Source organism: Chelonoidis abingdonii, chromosome 5, assembly GCF_003597395.2.
Source record: "Chelonoidis abingdonii isolate Lonesome George chromosome 5, CheloAbing_2.0, whole genome shotgun sequence".
NCBI classification, from domain to species: Eukaryota; Metazoa; Chordata; order Testudines; family Testudinidae; genus Chelonoidis; species Chelonoidis abingdonii.
In genome coordinates, this window is record NC_133773.1 from 37262732 (window position 1) to 37280882 (window position 18151).

General features: G+C 41.2%; 1 protein-coding gene across 4 annotated transcripts in view; it reads left to right on the forward strand.

The window, feature by feature from the left end:
* The window catches only part of TSPAN5 (tetraspanin 5), a 119065-nt gene that overhangs the window by 22754 nt on the left and 78160 nt on the right, over positions 1–18151 (forward strand). Inside the window, exons 1-3 of one of the 4 annotated variants that reach the window (XM_075066236.1) lie at positions 12527–12680; positions 12784–12946; positions 13039–13092. The exons of 1 other annotated variant lie outside the window; for it this stretch is intronic. In XM_075066236.1, coding sequence (XP_074922337.1) covers positions 12616–12680; positions 12784–12946; positions 13039–13092 — 282 coding nt within the window. In that variant the 5' untranslated portion in view covers positions 12527–12615. Of the gene's footprint in view, positions 1–12526; positions 12681–12783; positions 12947–13038; positions 13093–18151 lie in introns of those variants that run through there. 2 more of the 4 variants (XM_075066237.1, XM_075066238.1) reach the window with 2 other exon arrangements.

An 18151-nucleotide genomic window follows, 5' to 3' on the forward strand; every position in this document is an offset into this window, starting at 1 on the left:
TACTTTATGGTTACACTTTAAAGGGTGGCATTTTTTAAATTTGTATTTTATGATTCCCTCCCCCCCCCACACACACGCAAAAAAGAGGGGAGAAGAAACAAACAAAAAGATAGAATAAAAAATTAAAGGGAAGGAAAGGATCCAGGGCAGGGAGGGGAAAGGAGAGTTACATCTTGGTTTCCATCCGCAAGGAATTAAGCAGATTTCTAAAAAGTCAGGTCAAATCTTTTCAAATTTGTCTGAGGTCTCTCTTCTTTGAAATGTTACATCAGCCAAGTTGTGCCAAACTACTATCCCTGAAGGCAATCTGCTGTTCCATTGAAGCAGTATGTGCTGGTTGGCTACAAGCGCTGTGCTAGAGAGCCAAGCTTGCCATGAGCTGGAGATGGTATATAGATCTCAAAACACAGTTCTGGGAAGTCCTTTTTAAGGAGGTATCCATTATCATGTTTATGTTCCTACCAGCTTCTAGCCAAAAAGTTTGTATCCTGGCACAGTCTCAAACGTGTGAGCTAGTGTGGCTGTAGCAGCAGTCTGTTTTGTCAGGCCCATGCACTGCAAGAGATGAGATTTTTAAAAGCATGCAGTGCTGGCCTCTTTTCCCGCTGAAGTCAATTGGCATTTATGTCAATGGGAGCAGAGTTAGACTAGCGTGGAGTACCTTGAAAAATTCTACCCTGCATGTGCAATTAAGATAAGGTTTTTCACATAGGTATCTCTTTCCATAATATATCCCCAAGAAATGTCTTAGATGCTCTCTTTCCCTTCAGTAGTTGGGACAAGTGAATTATGCATTTCAGAGGTATGCAAAGCTAAATGAATGTGCCTGCCAAAAGGAATCAAAGTTTGCTGTTTTAGACCAATTCATACTCCTGGGCACAATGGTCATATGCCTCCTGTGAGGAATATATGACAGAGACCTGGCCAGGTTTCCAGAAGTCTCCCGATACTTCAAACTAACTAGTGTCTTGACCATGCCACCTTTGGTAGAAGTGTGTTGTGCCTGCTGTTGCAACTCAGTAGTACAAATTTCATTCAGACAGTTTCTAGGAGACTAGACCTGCTATTGTCCATAGTTTCTATTCTGCCCAATTCCCCCCACCCTCTCTTTACACTCCCTCTCTATTATCAACTCTTGTAAGATCCTCACAGTGAGGTTTGGTGAACGGGAGTTGAGAGACTTTTAGGAACAGGAGTGGGAAAAGGAATACTTTTGTAGGGATTCAATTCAGTCAAGGCCTCTAGCGGTTTCACAGACGCTCTGGGCATCTGTGTTGCAGTCTTATTAGAGTAGTACCAATTCCCATTCTTGTGCATTGTTTTTAAACGCATCTGTTATGCAGTAGTGCTTAATGTGCAAATTGGTACAATTCAAGGCATGAAAATCCATTTTAGTTTGGTTTACTTCTACCTTTTTGTAGCAGCAACTCCAGGTGGAAGTTATTTGTGTGTAAGCAAATTTTCCAGGGTGAAGAGGGATTGCTCAACAGCAAAATAGCTGCACCATTCCCAGGTGACCATCTGCTGATGCTTGTCCTTTCTGTTTTCTAAGTAGTATATCAATATAGCAAAATTATAAACAGTTAATGTCTTACAACATGTGGGGAGGTCTGCCTGGAACCTGATGTTTAGAATGATGCAGCTGTTTTGCTACTAAGAGAGATGGGCAAAGGCTCAACGCTGGGCTTGCCACTCTGGACTCTGAGAAACTCTTAATGACTTTTGGGAGAACACTATTCATAGGCTTGTCCTCATGAGAAAATTAGGACATGTTAGAATGTGACCTTGTGATTATGTTTAAATAACATGACGTTTGAATGTGGCTTTTGAATCGGTGTTGACGTAGGGAACTCACGTCTGCAGTGTAGTTGTAGCTGTGTTGGTCCCAGGACAGTAGAGAGAGGATGAGGTAAGCTTTTACTGGACCAATGGAAGATATTAGCTCATCCATCTTTTCTCTCAGGGGAAACACTCCTCCTTAAGATCATGCTCCTACACTGCCTAATTCTCTAATGAAGACAAGTCCATACAACGTATTTAGGCCACCTTTACATTTTGCTCCAGCACTTATTCTTCTGCCTTAATAAGTGGTCCCACTCCCCTTTCTACCTGGATTATCAATCAGTCACTTGAGGATTATTACCATATGAAGGGGGAGAGCCCAAGTAGCATGGTTGACTTCTTGCTGGCTGCATCACCCTGGCAAGGTGGAATTATTGAAGGCAAGATCTAAAATGGGCTGGGTTGCTTGGGGTTGCACTTCTGGCTAAAAAAATTTAAGACTATTTGGTATGGGTTAGTCATCTGTGAGTGGGCACTGCATCTTCTGTAACTTTAAGCTAGCATATTACTAAACTCGTAATTAACTTTTATATTTAAGCTTGCAGGGTCCTAAAACTTCGTTAAATAATCAAATGATATCATTGAAGTATGACAGACTTAGCATTACATTGACTGCACTTTAAGCCCCTGGTTCCAGGGTCTTGTCTCCTGGGAATTGGATTTCCAGGAAAACAACTTGCTTATCTAAATTCCTGTTCAGATAGGACATTTTAGAAAAGGGTGTGTGTATAGTACCCCAGAACAAAAGGCATGAGAAAACAGATTGAGTGGCCCTTCATCTTGAAAAGCATTTGTTTCACTATATGGGGATCTATTTTAAAAGCACTTCAGTGGAATTTTGGACAATGGAACAAATGCTTTGAGGTCTCAAAGCATGTTTATTTTGTTTAGCTTTTAACTGATAGATTTTCTCTTCTTTTCTTATGTTTGTTTGATTTTAGAGAATTTGGTTTGCTGATGTTTTCCAAGCAGTGAGAAGGACTTCATTTTTTCCAGTGCTACCCATTGTGGGAGGCTTATGCAAGATACGCTGAGTTTCCATGGAATTGGTGCTATCAGATTACTCAAAGAGGGCCCTATTCTATAGGGTTTAGTGTTTACTACTGGATGTAATCCTACAGACTTCAGTAGGACTATTTCATGGTAATAGGTTGTTTGCAGGATCAGGCATCTGGTATAATAACCTAAACTGTGCTTTAGTTGAATTTTTTTGTTTGTTTTGTTTTTCCACTTCTCCTCTATACCAATAACTTACATTACACTTAAGGGGGCATTGTTTTGCCAAGGCCAGCCAGAATTTGTATTCACAATGAGTTGATGATCCCTGTTGGGGAAACCCTCCTTCTTGCCATCTTTCTTTTCTCCTCTTTGAAACTGGCCCAGGGAGTGTCCTGCAGTCTGCTCTGCTGATAGCCATACATTCTCTGTTCTTACTGTTTCTGCAGTTGCTGCTCCTCAGCCTGACCGAAAGAGTGGGCATAAATGAAAACACACAACTCTTCCATAGCCACACTTGGCTGACGAAACAGTGGAGGATCTGACTTTTATATCATTTTGACTCAGCTTTTGAGGTGTTTCTTCTGCATTTCCATCAGTTGCCGTCTTCTGGCTGAGTGAAAGCCCCAGTCCAGTCACTCCAAATGTTTTACGTACTCTAATGATTTAACAGGTTGTAGATGAAGAGAATTAGCCAAGAGTAGCAATGTCAGCTTTAACGGCCAGTCCTAAATCTTATAGCTGTCAGGGGATGAGGGATTTACTATTTTCCTGTTCTTTGAGGCGAAACGGCTGCTCAAAATTCAGAGCTAAAGTGTTTCTTTATGGCTTGTGCAGACGTGTAAGGATGAGGAAACAGCAGAACCACTGTAGTTCGATAGTGTTCCTGGTGGGCGGGGCATAGGCTGTGGAGTCTGCAGGTGGTGGTGGTCATAGTCATAGGTTTCCACCATCTCTGTGTGTTGTGAAGTATTGCTCCTTGGTGGTACCTGCTGTCACTGGTGTACTGTCGGATTTTTTTTTTTTTCAGGGATAGAACTCTTTTATCTGATTATTTATAAATATGTATTATATACAGACATGTAGAAAATGATATATGTGATGTAAAGTTAGTTATCTATTTGTGTGTCTGGCATTCAGCTATTACTGTCTGGGAATCAACAGGGTCAGTGGTTAGGATGGGTTTAACATGCAAGGTTACCTTACAAATTATCAACCCTGAAAATCTTGTACAAATTATTTTTTTGGCTGAATATTTAAAGCAGATTGAACCATTCCTCAATATGTAATCAAACCAGACACTGGTAGACATAATTACAAGTGGCAGCCTAAGCCTCTTCACTTTTTTATCTTTGTTCCCTTAGAAATTAAAATGTAATGCCTCTGTCACTGGGGAATTGGGATGATGGGGACAAGGCTCGTGGTTCTAAATCTTCTGGCCAAATGTGTATGTTGTGGGTGTGGGGACCATGGGTGCTGTTAGAGCTCTATGAGTGTATCAGTGATTCTTGCTGATGCTCTATGATGGTCTATGGGGGTTGATCTGTATTTATTCCTGCTGCCCCCTCTTCACTTCCCCATGCCATGACCTGTTTTGTTTGGCTTCATGCACAGCACCAGGATATGGCTCTTAGCATTTTATGCTCTTCTAAATTGTGTGCTGATCTGATGCAAGTTGAACTATTAACATCATCACACTTCACATGTTTTTTTTTAAGTCTAGTCCTCTTGTAGAGATGATTTCAGACTGAGGCATGGCAGTGCTCAGTTTGTATTTCTGTCCCTTGTTTGCAGACATAAATTGTGTTTTCCTAATGCTTTGTCTTAAGGTTTCCGTTTCTCTCAGGTGTTTGTAGCCTTGCTCATAATGGATTTCACTTTAAAGGTATTACAAGGGCTGAATGATGGGTTTAAGCAGAAGCATTTCAGTAAAAGTTTGATCTTAGTCCTTGAAAACCCCACAGTTTTTGAGAAAATTGTTCCTTCGTATTTCCATTGAGTGTTTTATTATGTCAGTTGCTTTTACTACAGGGCTTTATGTCTAGCCCAATGACCTCTCCTTCAGCGTTGGATGCCATTTGGGATTTGAATAGGTACGTTTTCAGTGATGGCCTTTCTTCAGAGTTGATTAAGAATTGCACTGGAGCAGCAATCTTTCTGATTTAATAGTATCTGGCTAAAAAGATTCTGAAAATCCAAAATTTAAGTTAGGCTTTGGGTTAAAGCAGGGGTCGGCAACCTATGGCATGCGTGCCAAAGGTGGCACGCGAGCTGATTTTTGATGGCACGTGGGATGGGCTGAGCCACTCAACCTGCCACCGCTTTGGGATTCCCGCTGCTGGCCCCTTACCAGCCGGGATTCCGCCGCTGGTCCCACTCAGCACTCACTGCCAGCCTGGGGAAAGGAACCCCAGGTTGGCGGTGGGCTGAGACTCCAGCTGGCAAGGAGCCAGCAGCCGAAACCCCAGAGAGGTGGCAGGCTAAGGTGCTCAGTCCGCCACCACTCCGGGGTATCCACTGCTGGCTCCTGCCAGCTGTGGTCTCGCCACCGGTCCCACTCAGCGCCAACTGCTGGCTTGGGGATGGAGATCCCAGCTGGCAGGAACCCGTGGTGGAAACCCCAGAGTGGTGGCAGGCTGAGCTGTCAGCCCGCTGCTGCTCTGGGGTTCTGGCTGCTGGCCCCTTGCTAGCCGGTCCCCTCCGCAGCCCCACTCACCTTGTTTCCAGTTGGAGTTCCACTGCAGGCCCCCTGCCAGACAGGGTCCAGGCTTCTGGCTCTGCTCAGCCCTACCAGCCGCCAGCTCCACTCACCTCAGCTGCCGATCTGGGGTTCCAGCCGCTGACCTCCTGCCAGCCAATTATCATCTTATAACTCAGAAGCCTGTGTGCAGCTTAAAGTATCCAAATAGGTGCCATCAGACATTGGAAAACTCAGCAAGGAAAAGCAAGGGCAAGGATCACACTACACTAAGATCTGCATTTTAATTTAATTTTAAATAAAGCTTCTGAAACATTTTGAAAACCTTGTTTACTTTACATATAACAGTAGTTTGGTTGTATATTATAGACTTACAGAGAGACCTTCTAAAAACGTTCAAATGTATTACCGGCACGCGAAACCTTAAATTAGAGGGTATGCATGAAGGCTCAGCACACCACTGCTGAAAGGTTGCCGACCCCTGGGTTAAAGTGTGCTGGTACTGTGCTTGTAATTTCATTTCCTGTCTGGAGTTTCAAGAGACATATAAAGCCACGAACTCGCTTCTAGTTATTTCATTTCCTTGATGACATGAAAGAGTTCTTTTGGTCAGTGAGTCTCCCCTCCTCCCCCACTCCAAGGTGCACCAGTGAGCTCCAACCCTGCTGTCAGGATAGACCAGTTCCAGTGTTTAATACGAATACTCGCTCAGTCTTGGGCACTTTTTGAGCAGATCATATTGTAATAATGATGCCAGTTCATAATCTTGCTCAGTGGTTCTTTGATGAGGCTAAACAAGGCTACTGAACTCCTTCAGTATCAACCCCAAAACCAGACAGTATGACAAATAGGATAGCTTCAAAAAATTGATGGTTTATAACTGTTAAATTGGTGCCTCTGGATGTCAGTGGGACTGTTCATGTGCTGCTACACCTTGCAGTGGGGGCTTAATATGTACAGGAACACTTGAGATTGAGAGTGGGTTGTAATACCAGGTGAGAAAACAGGATGAAATTTTCAAAAGCACCTACATCTCACAGACAGTAGGAGTTTGGCACCTGCATTCCTGTAAAAATCAGGCTGTTTGGTTCTTAAGTCTCAGACTTTTAATGGGACCTAGACCCTTAAGGCCCTAAATTCATTTTGAAAATGAAATGTAGACTACTTATTTATCCTTGGGGAAGAGACATGAATGCCATAGTTTTGTAAACCTCAAACGTGACACTGATCGCTGCCTTCTTCAAAAGTTTAGAAGTCAGTAGCAAGGAGAATACATAATACTGGAAAAGTTCTTAGAGGGCCTGAATGCATATAGTATACAATCAACTTTTATGGACAACTGGGAGGAAAGATCATTCATTTTAGGTATTTCCCAAAGTATGCTAAGGTGGCTTGATAGTTGGTAATGACGTAGCATCTTGCCACTGAATGGTAGCTCAACATTCAAATGCCATCATGTTTTCCTCTCTTAGGTAGTAATGTCCTGTTAGGGGGGACGGGGATAGATGAAGAGAATAGGAGTTTCGGGGTGCTACCTTGGCAGTCTTCATAAGCCAGTTTGAGGTTCTCAAGCGGGAGCCTGGTTCATGTTCCCAAACAATGGAAGAGGAGATGTTCTGAGTGGAAAGATGATGGCCTGCCCTGTTGGGTAGGAACAATTCTTGGTAGGAAGGAGGGGGTGGAGGAACAGATACAAGAGCTTGATCTTAGCTCTTACTGTATCTTTCCTATAGCTGTGAGCTCTGCCTTCTGTTACCTGTCTTGAATCCCAGAAGAGCTGTGCTGTGGATGAGACAGAGAGATTGGAGAAACACTGGGCTGGGCACGGGGAAGTATTTAACTTGAGTTGGGGGTTATAGACTTTTATGGCTTATTTAAAGACGGAGAAGACCTATTGTTCATCTAGCCCATCTGTGTGGGACTTGTGCAGATCCCAACTTCCATCAGAAGGACTTTAATATTTTTAGTAACTCTCTTTAAAACAAACAAAAATCAGTTTTCTCCCCTTTTCCTTAGGGAGGTTAAGCGAACTAGTCTAGCTACCCAAGTTAGTTTGTCTAATAAATGAGATAGATATGTAGTAATATTTTTAAATATTCATACGGGTCTAGCCCTGGATTTTTTTAAAAGAAAGTAGCCAGTTAAATAAATGCACACTGCCATTCTGATTTAAAAAGAACAACATGCCATTACTGCCTTCATAATCAGATTTATTTTAATTTCTTATGGAAAATGCTTCAGGAAGCAACTACATATAAACATACTTTAACTGCTTCCTTGCTGTTTTTGAAACAACAGTATTTCCGTAGGTTACCAGCTACATGGGAGACCATTGGGGGTGCATTTTACCCCTTGTACCTGATAGATTCGTCAGGTCTGAAGAATGCGCTCATGTTTTGCTGGGAAGTATGTAAACTTCAGGTGAGTGCAATCATACTGGGGGTTAACCTCAACTGAACTTCAGTGATAGTTTTCTTTGGTGGTTGTAATAACAGTAGGCAAATACTCAGAAAAGTGCACCTTTTTCATTTTAAGTTGACAGGTTTATTTTCAAAAGTCCCATAGGAAAGGTCTGTTTTTTTCCCTACTCCATATGTGACACTTCCATTAGAATGTTCTACAACCAACAGACCTTTATTCTGACTTAAACTTCTGACGATTTTTAATACACGTCTTAGAAATCTGCTATAAGAGTCTTTACTCTTTTAAAAAATGTATTTGCCCTGAGGAAAATCCATAATTAGGTTAAAAAATTAGAAAATGAATTACTTTATTGCTTGAGAAGTTGGGGCAAATAGTAATGATGTTGGGGAATTCTTGTTTTCTGGAAGGTGAGAGAATTCATCAAGTGGATCTGAACAGCTTCCAGAACCGAACATTTTTATGTTTCTTACTGCAGCTAATTTCTAAGTCTGGAATCAAGAAAGACCTGCTTTAGCAGTGTTTCCAGTAGGCTTCTGCGGATTAACAATGCAAGCTCTCTCCTATTTAGGTCAGAGCTCACAATAGTTTATACTTTGTGAAAGCCTAAGAATAAAACCTAATTAATATTATCTTAGATGAAACCTTTCTTCTTCTTCATAGATTTACAAAGGAGCATAATTGTGACTTTTTTTTACATTTTCTTATCATCCCCCCACTTTAAACTGTAGCTTACACTGAAGAAAGACTTCACTGTAAGTAAACGGTTACACTAATGATAGTCTTGCTAATAATTTACTTTTAATTTCTTTCTGGTTGCGGGTCTTGGGACTTTAGTCATACAGACAGAACTATCTAAGCATCAGCATTATCTATGTGTGGCGTCAGGAGGATGGTGTTATGTAAGTAAATGCTTATGCAGAAAAGAACATCATGAAAAATGTATAGTGTTTTTTTTGTTTTTTTTTTGCTTCAGTAAGTTTGTAGTGCTGGTGAATGGAGCCAGATTGACAGTTCTGGAAGCTGAAGTCCTCTCTATCCACAGAACACACACAGCATAGGCAGCTGGAGACCCAGCTTCCCCACAGTGCCCTTCCGGTGTGCCTTCACCCTGTTCTGGAGGAAATGCCTTTAAGCAGTGGGAAGGTACTTCTGTCTTCATTTCCATTCAATCTTTGGTACCTCTTTCCTGGTAACAAATGCCAGTCAGTACCACTTGTGGCAGTTCTCTGAAGTGGACTTTCCGCTAAGGTGTGGAGAGAGGCAGAGTACCCATTTGAACTAAAATTCCTCTGGATAGTCACTGTTGCAAGTAAGAGCAGAATTTGATCCTAAATCTTTTTCTTGGCCTGAAGTTGAGCAGAAGTTTGTTTTGAAATTCTTACCTGGACTTTGGCGTGTGAACCTGGAAAGAACTTCTCTTCTCCAGTGAGATTAAAAGAATGTTACCACTAACCAAGGAAGCCTTGGTGGCTGTGTAATTTATTCTCTTCTTAGTTTGGTATTTACTAAAACTTCATTCATGATTAAAAAGTGGTAACTGACAAGGATACACAGAAAGGGTCCACAAAATGTTTTGTGCCAAGTATGTGTTGGGCTCTGTAGTCAGGACTGTCTATTGCTAGAAAAGAAGCAAAAACCAAAAAAAGTGCTGTATGCTGGAGTTCTGGGTGCAGTGGAGAGGATAATATTCTGATACTTTACATTTGAGGTGATATGTATTTATCTTAAGACAGAAGCTAGGGGGCCATATAGAAGCTATCTCTGAAATTTTGGTGAAATTGACAAAGCAACATAGAAACCCTCTTTGGAATTTTGTAGTTCATACTTCTCTGGAAATATAGGCAGCTGTGAAGTGTCTGGAAATATGCTAAGAACTAGTAAACTCAGCTTTAAGGTTAAAGGGTCGGTGGGAACTGATCAAGAACAGGATAAGAGCACCTTTTAGAAAGCAATGAGAAGCTGATATACCCAATATTTGTGAGCTGACATGAAATCTTTGTTTTGAAATTGATTTATACTTACATGCAGATGTAATAAATGTCATCTTTTGGCTTTCATTGTGGGGATCATAAGTTTTGTGCAGATCTTTTGCTGGATGATTTCATTCCCTCATGTCCTTATCTTAACAATGTGTCCGTCTGCACTTTTGGCATACTTTACACTTGTATTATGTGGGAGTGGGGTGGAAGAAACAGACATATATATCTGTATCCTCTTCCTCTTCCTGTATTCATGTTTTAAACAGAATCCCAGAGTTCAGGAGAATATGTCTGTCTGTCTTCCAAGTTCAAAGACTTTCAAGTTCAAACCTTTTTTGCAGGCTAGAGAATCAGCAAGCAAAAACATTCAAACCCAAGAAATGCTTGGTGAGCTGTAGTTGTAAACATCAGTGTGGCAGTGAGCAAAGATTGTTCCTCTGTCTGGTGTAAAAACAGCGCAATAAGTAGTCTGAGCCTCAGGGAATCTGCATTCCTACTCCCAAGCATGGTTGCAGTGTTTTGTCATTACTCTCTCTCCAGTTCGTGTATACCAAAGTGAACACAGTACTTATATAGCAGTTCAATGCCAGAGAGAGAGAGCATCACTACATCGCATAACTAATCTGTAAAATTATACTAGTATATTTAGGTTGACTGCTAACATTATCAGCTTGATTTGAGTGTATCCTTTTTAAAACCTTGGGTTTTTCCCTTCCTTCTCTGTAGTGTTAAATACTCTCCTATGGCTTCAAAACAGACTAATTGTGGGATTTTTCTTTGCATTCCTGACAGCAGTGATACTGAATTTAGAACTTAGGGTGCCTTGATTTGGTAGCCGATGTTGTATGCAGGTATTACATTAGCATTCTGTAGCAAAATACTTATGCTTCTCTTCCTCGTTCTAACTTCACACCAAGTATAAAAATGAAGAACGAGCGGTTAACAGTATTCTCTTGCATTGACACAGCCTGATTCTTCTCCCTTATACACACGTAACTCCACTGAAGTCAGTGAATTACTCCTCTTTTATACCAGTCTGTGAGAATTTGGAGACACACATTTTTTTGTTTTTTTTTGTTTTTTGTTTTTTTGTTGTAGGCTGACCCGCTCACCCTTACTTGGCCCCTTTTCATTTTTCATGCAGGCTGGTACACAACTGTTTGTGTATTTGATGGCAGTGTTACATCCTGGTCGTCGGAGGGTATTGCTCAGAGCGGTAGTCTGGCCTCTTCCGTTTCTACTGCAATAGGGCTAACTACTCGGCCTCTTCTGTGCTTTTAGAAGTCAGTTGCTCCTATGCTATGGATTCTACAGACTGAGTAGATGAGCACAGTGGAAACTGGAGCTGAATATTTGGTGGGGTATTTGACAAAAAGAATCAGGGCTTTTATTATTTGCTGTACATATAACTATCTAGCCAGAGAGAAGAAACATTAGTTATTAGTGTGTCATTTTAGCATTAAAACAACCTTCAGTTTCCACACTTGTAACCGGATCTTTTAACCTATTCTAAGACAGCAGTAAACTGTGCAACAGCACTGTCGAGGAAGATCATTATTTCTGCCATAACTGCCCCAAAACCAATTGCATGCAGCAAATGCAAGCCACAAATCATAATGAATGGTCCTGCACGCCAATGAGTGAAATATGACTGGTGTGACCTACTTCATTTGCATATTAAATGTGCTAGACATTTTTATGCTTTTTTTTCTTGTTTCCTAGGAAACCAGTGCTGGGTTATAGTAGAGAACAGTAATTGCATGGAGGGTGCTGCATGTCTGAAGCTTTGTTCTTTTGTAGATAGGAGGCTATAAAAAGGGAAAGGGCTGGAATTTTAAAAATATCTTTAACAAAAAATAGGACAAGGGTGCACATATTTTGTGCTAATGAACTATAAGTTCCCAGCATATTTATACCAAAATGCTCCAAATTACAAACAGGAATATTTATAACGTAGTAAGTCATTAGGGTATAACTTGTACAAAGGGTCATTTCAAGGCACTACTAAAAGAAACTGAATGCAAATGAACATGAAGGTGACTAGTCTGTTTTCATTGTCATTACTGAATGCATGCAACAACAGTGGTATTTGTTAGTGGGTGAATTAGACATAGTGAAATGGAAAATGTTGTCAGAAGACTGAGCATGTAAGTAGGAGAGGGAAACTAGATGGAAACAGAAATTAAATTTGTGGTAAATATCGGGAGAGAGAAGTGGAGATTTCAAGAGAATTAAGTAAATCTAGAGAGAGGATAAGACAGTTGTGACCCTTCATATAGTGGTGGTGGGGGGAGGAGGGAGAGGGAGGGAAGGAGAAGGGCAAGGTAGAGGCCTGGTTTGTAATTGTGCCATGCAACTCATTTAAAAGCAACCACTTAGCTTTACCTGCAGTACAAAATTTGAGAATTGGGGCTTGCGTGTAGTAATGTGTGCAGACATGATACAAGTGCTGCAGAGCCTGTCCCACGAGTCTTGGTACAGTTTCCTGGAGCAAGTGTTTAATACCTATGGTATAGAGAACATATGACTGCACCTGTTCTTGTTCTTGGTTTGTTCCAATGGATGCTTTGACCTGCATGAAGAACCAGGCATACATTGTGAGACTCAGGAGCTTCTGCTAAGCCCTCTTGCTCGCACTGAAGATGCCATGGTGAAGAGTTGCAAGCCACTGCCTGAATGATTCTGGGGCTGGAGGTTATTGTGAAGAGCACTGCTCCTGGGGGGAGGTGGTGCTTGAAGAGGTAAGGAGCTTTATTGATATGTCTTTTACTTGACATGATGTTGTTCTTGGCTGTTTTCTGGCCTAACTTTTTTCTTTTTTTTCCTTCTTCTCATCCCATTTAGAGTACTGAGAACAGAATGGTGTGGGCCCAAGTTTGGAGGGATAAGATGCAAGCCATGTAGCTCCACAAAATCATGCCAGTTACTTCCCCCACCTCCTGCACTGATAGTCCTGTGGGAATTACAGACAGTCAAGAGCCCCACTGGCATGAGCAGGCATGGGGAGGTAAGTAGAACCAGTGGATATACCTGGGAATGGGTTAATCCCGTTAAGTTTCAATGTTGATTTGTTAATGATATTACTTTTTGTGTTCTCAGGAATCCGGGAGAGGCAATTGTCTGACTCTGATGCAGACTTCAGGTCACCATAAGGTATTTGTGTATAATGCCTGTGCGTTATAACGCCTGTGCTGTCTTTTCTCTAAGGCTTGTATTTCTCAGGAGCTGAAGACCTACTGGTGCTAAAATGGGTCTATGAGAAACATATGTATATTTAAAAACATATGTCTTTATTATGAAGCAAAATTTCTGAAAGTTTTATTTTCAATATACAATAACAATTCTAATGCTTTGAAATAAATCTTAAGCTTTATGTAACAGGACTCCATGTCTTGAATATTGCGGTTGGGATTGAGGGAAGCGCAGGGGAGAGCTGAGGTCAGCCAAGAACCACCTTGTATGCCCTTGTGCCTGTGTTGACCTAACAGCTGCATGGTTTTACAGGTGATACAGCCATTAGCCTGTAGTGTCACTGAAGGCTGAGCAGGAGCATTGTAGGACTATGCTAGGAGGACCATATGCTCGGTTGGAGCAGCTGCATCAGCACTTGCTGACTAGTACAGTGTGGTGTAAGGTGAAAAGGTGGTGAACAGTGTGCTCAGTGCAAGTGCAGTAACAACCGTCGTGTGAATGCCTGTGTGCTAATGCAAGCGTTTTGAGTGTAATGCATGTGCTTGGACGTGTGTTGAGTTACAGACATGCCAAGAGCTTGCAGTGGTGCTTAAAATGCCTTACTGCTGTACAGAGCCTGTTAAGCTAGAGGGATTTTTGCACTGCAGTTCTGTGACTATAATTGATGGAAATCATGGTGGGAAGAATTAACAGGATACAAAGCTTTAATTTATTTGCCGTTAGCTACACAGCAAAACCTCTTAAGTAAATGTGAGGCTTAGTTTTCTCCAGAGTTAAAGGTAATTAATTAATTTTAATTTTTCACTCTCCAGGGCTTTGTACTCTATAAAATGTTAGAAGTGAAATTTTTCTTTGTATTTGGTTTAGTTCTCAAGAATGGAAAAGCCTGAACAGCTGCCATTCAAGTGTCGTTGTCATAGCTCTGCTTCCATCCCACTGCATCATTGCCTGTGCTGTTCCTATCCTGTTTGACTTCTGAATAAAGACCAGCTGAAACTGTGTTGTGATTTTTTTTCCTCCGTTCTTTTAGTTAGAGCATGGACCAATGTCTGTTCCCTTATCTAGGCTTTGAATCCATGTTTATTAATAATTTATATTATGGTATTGTCCAGAGGTCCCAAAGGAGATGGAGTGGGAGTGCACTGAGCTAGCTACTGTACAAATTCATAGTGAGAAACAGCCTAAATAGACAAAGGATGGAAGGAGAGGGAACAGACTCACAGAGAACTGAAGTGACTTACCTGAGATCACACCTACGGAGTGTCAGTAGCAAAGCGAGAAATAAAACCCCTATCTCTTGAATTCTAGTTCAATGTACTTTGTTGCTAGACCACACAGCCTCTCAGTTAAAGAGACTTTATCAATTTACTGCGCTGCTCTTTCCTCATGAGTGCTTGATATGTGTGCTATTATTATTTTATGCCATAATATAAGGTCTTGCGATACATTTTCCTAAATCACTTGCGTATTTTGGTGTGTGTGTGTGTGTATATTTAGTTTTAAAGTAAAGGTTATTAAGTGAATCTAAAGTGATTAGTAATTCTCTCTACTTAATCTTTCATTTTATCTAACACTTGTCAAAGGTCATGGATTGATGGCCTAGGATACTGAATTCCTTTATTTATCCACAGAACAAATACAGTGTGAGTAGTTACAATGCAAACTTCTCTATGCTGCTTTGCCGAGTCAATATATTAGATATTGCCCACTCTTTTATTTTTCCTATAACAGTGTGTGTCTTATGAAGGAAAGTGGATTTTGAAATCATTAACCCAAATTATAAATTCCAATTGATATCAGATCCCATAAAATAGGTGTGGAAATAAATGACTTGGTAGATGCAGTGTGAATTTTGTAGTTAGCCTGTGCTAAGGCGGCTTTATTTCTCAGCCACATGGCCATGTGATTTTTCTCAAACATTTGCTAATTGGCCAGTAGTTTTTGCCAGAGAGAGAGACAATAGACTGGACTCTTCCATTGCTTCTGGATATTCAAGTAGCCATGGATGTGCCGGAAAAAAGCTATTATTTCCACCTATGCTTGCCTTGCAGACTATTCTATGTCCAGTCAATACTGTGTATTGAAATGAAACACTACACATTACTGATTGTTTATGCAGCAACCTTTCTGTGCTTAGAGCACATCACCCCAGTGCCTCCCTTCACTGGCTTCCATAGAATCAAATTTAAGGAGTCTGGCCTCCTCTGAAAAGCCCTCCAAGGGACTGGTTCAGGTTGTGAAAGGGGCAGCCTCCCTCCATACAATCAGGACCTCCCATGACAGCTGCATTCCACTGGAACAATGGAACTGTCAAGCTCAAGGGCAAGACTCTTGAGATCAGGGGACAAAGCCCTCTCAGCAGCTAGCGCACATGGTACAACGTGCTTCCAGAAGAGACCAGAATAACTGAAACTTCAGCGCCTTTGGCCCCGCTATCGTACAGTACCACTCCCCAAAATCCTACTGTCTGGGGTTAGAGAGAGGGAAGCCAATAGATCTGTGTATGTTCATGTTACTGCACATGTCAGTGCTTGATTACCAGCACGATGGCCACTGTATGGTAACCTAGGTAAGTAAAATAATATAAAATGTCCATTACATCGCTTCAACCATTTGGATGGTGCTGGGCTGTCTAGTGGTATAATAGATATTCTGCTTGTGAATGAATGAGCTATTCATGAAAAGCTGGAGATTAAGTCAATGTGTATCCGCCCCCCTCTAATGCTTCCCCCCCCCTTCCTGAGAAAGGGGGGTGGTGGGAGAGAGAATTTTCTTCCTTGAAATGAGAATATTGTATTCGGTTATTAACGGCCATGGCTATCTGCACACTGAAACAGTAGAAAAAGGGTAGCTGAGCATCTGGCAGGGAAGATCTAGGTTGCTCTTCCAACGTAGATTAATTTTAACCAGTATTATTACAAACAACTTTATTTAAAAAAAAATAAAAAAAAGTTTGAAACATAGTTTCTGCTCCTTCCTCCTTCCCCCAACAGATCTACAAGGCGGTTTTAATTTACCTAAGTTCACATCACAGTTCTACCCCTGACTTGCTACTAAACCTGTCTCCTGACTCCAAGTGAGGTGCCCTATCCTCTGGCTTACTGACTTAGTTTTACAGTTGCTCCAGCATGAGTGAACGAGAGGGTGTGGTTCATCCAGTTATTATCTATGAGCTATTTTTTTTTTATGGTACATGCCATGTACAAGATCCAGTTATTAGCAGACAGTAGCCAGTGTAGAATCTCAGTAGTTTATAGTATATTTACATTACTTGTGTAAAGGAGCATTTGATTGCACATACTGTAATACAAAGACTCTAGACTCACCGTACATGTTATGGAACGCTGAATTAATCACTAGGGGTAAAACTTGTATCACTATGGAAACATCCATTGAAATGTGTTGGTGTTTTGTTTAAACAGATTATTGCATAAATAGAACATCTGGTTATTTTCATGTGAACCAGTTTTTCTAGTAAAAGCCAAAAACGTGCAGAGGAGCTACTGCCAAAATCTAGATGCTCCCTTTGTTAAGGAGGTACCCTAGGAGCTCCATACTTAAGGTTGCATTGAGATTTGTACTAAGGCAATGTGAAAATTGCCCACATTTTACTCATTAATTATTTGAATCTAGTTTCCAGACTTAACACAGTTTATGGCCCAACACGTTTGGTCACATATTTAGTGACTTTGACATAGGAAATCATATCAAAATGAGCCCTTTTTGAAATTTCTCTGGAGGTGGTTGTGGTTTTTTTTTTCTGTTTGTTTGTTTGTTTTGGCACTTCTAGCCAAAGAACTAGTCACTTTAGACTTCCTCCACACATTAATTCCCACAACTTCTCCTAGATAAAGGCTACATCTTAAAGTTATAATCTAAACACAGTTTTTGTCTTGTTTTCTTCTAAACTGTTTTACCTCAGCAAGGAAAAGCCAACAGAATTGTCAAGTTCTGCGGGATACTTCCATGTGCTCATGTTGCTACTCTGCATTGTCTGTTGTTCTGGCAGGATGTGTTATCATTTTGAGTAGGTGGGTCCTTGTCTGTGGGGAGCCTGCTTCTGATGATGAGGTTGGGGTGGGGTGTTGTTTGAAGGCCAGAAAAGGGGGTTCAAGGAAAGATTTCTTTCAGAATGTGGTCCCAACTGAGTATGGGTTTTAATTGTTTAATGATACCTCATACAGATTTCAGTATGAGATGGTAGGTGACAAGGTATGTGGTAGGAGGGTTTTTTGTTTTTGTTTTTCTCTGTATTGAATCAGGTTCTCTTGTGGTATTTGGGTGTCCCATTCTGTGATGCAATCTACTTTACTGGAGGAGTGCCCTTGTTTGGTGAAGGCAGTTTTAAGTATGTTAAGATGTGTATCCTGGACTTTCTCTTCAGAGCGTGATCTATGATATGTGAGTGGCTGGCTGTAGTCTAGATAACAGATTTATTGGTGTGTCAGGGTGGTTACTGGTTCTGTGAAGGTAAGTGTGGTGATCCATTGACTTCTTGTAGGGGTCCATTGCTGAAGCTGACCATGGTGTCCAGGGAGCTGATGCCAGTTTGGGATGTTCTAGAGAGAGTTTGCTGGATGGGTAATGATGGTGGTTGAAGATGTGGTGGAAATCTGAGGGAGTTTAGGTCGTCTGTCCAGAGGATGAAAATATCATTGATGTATCTGAGCTATATTGTTGGTTTTGTGCTGCATTTGCCCAGAAATTCTTCCTTAAGGTGGCCCATGAGAAAGTTGTCATATGAAATGGATGTGTTTGGGGTGGATATTTTAGGCAGCAGCGATATCACCACTGTGAGGGTTGTCTGTGTGTAAGGAGGTGATATCCAAGGTGGCAAGGATGGTGTTCTGTGGGAAGTTGTTAATATTGTGGAGTTTCTGGAGACAGTCGATTATGTCCTGGAGGAGACTGGTCCTTTGTCTGGTGAGGGATTTAAGGATGCTTTCTGTGATTCCCAATATTTCTCTAGTAAGAGTGCCGTAGCCAGATATGATGGGTCTGCCTGGGTTCCCTTGTTTGT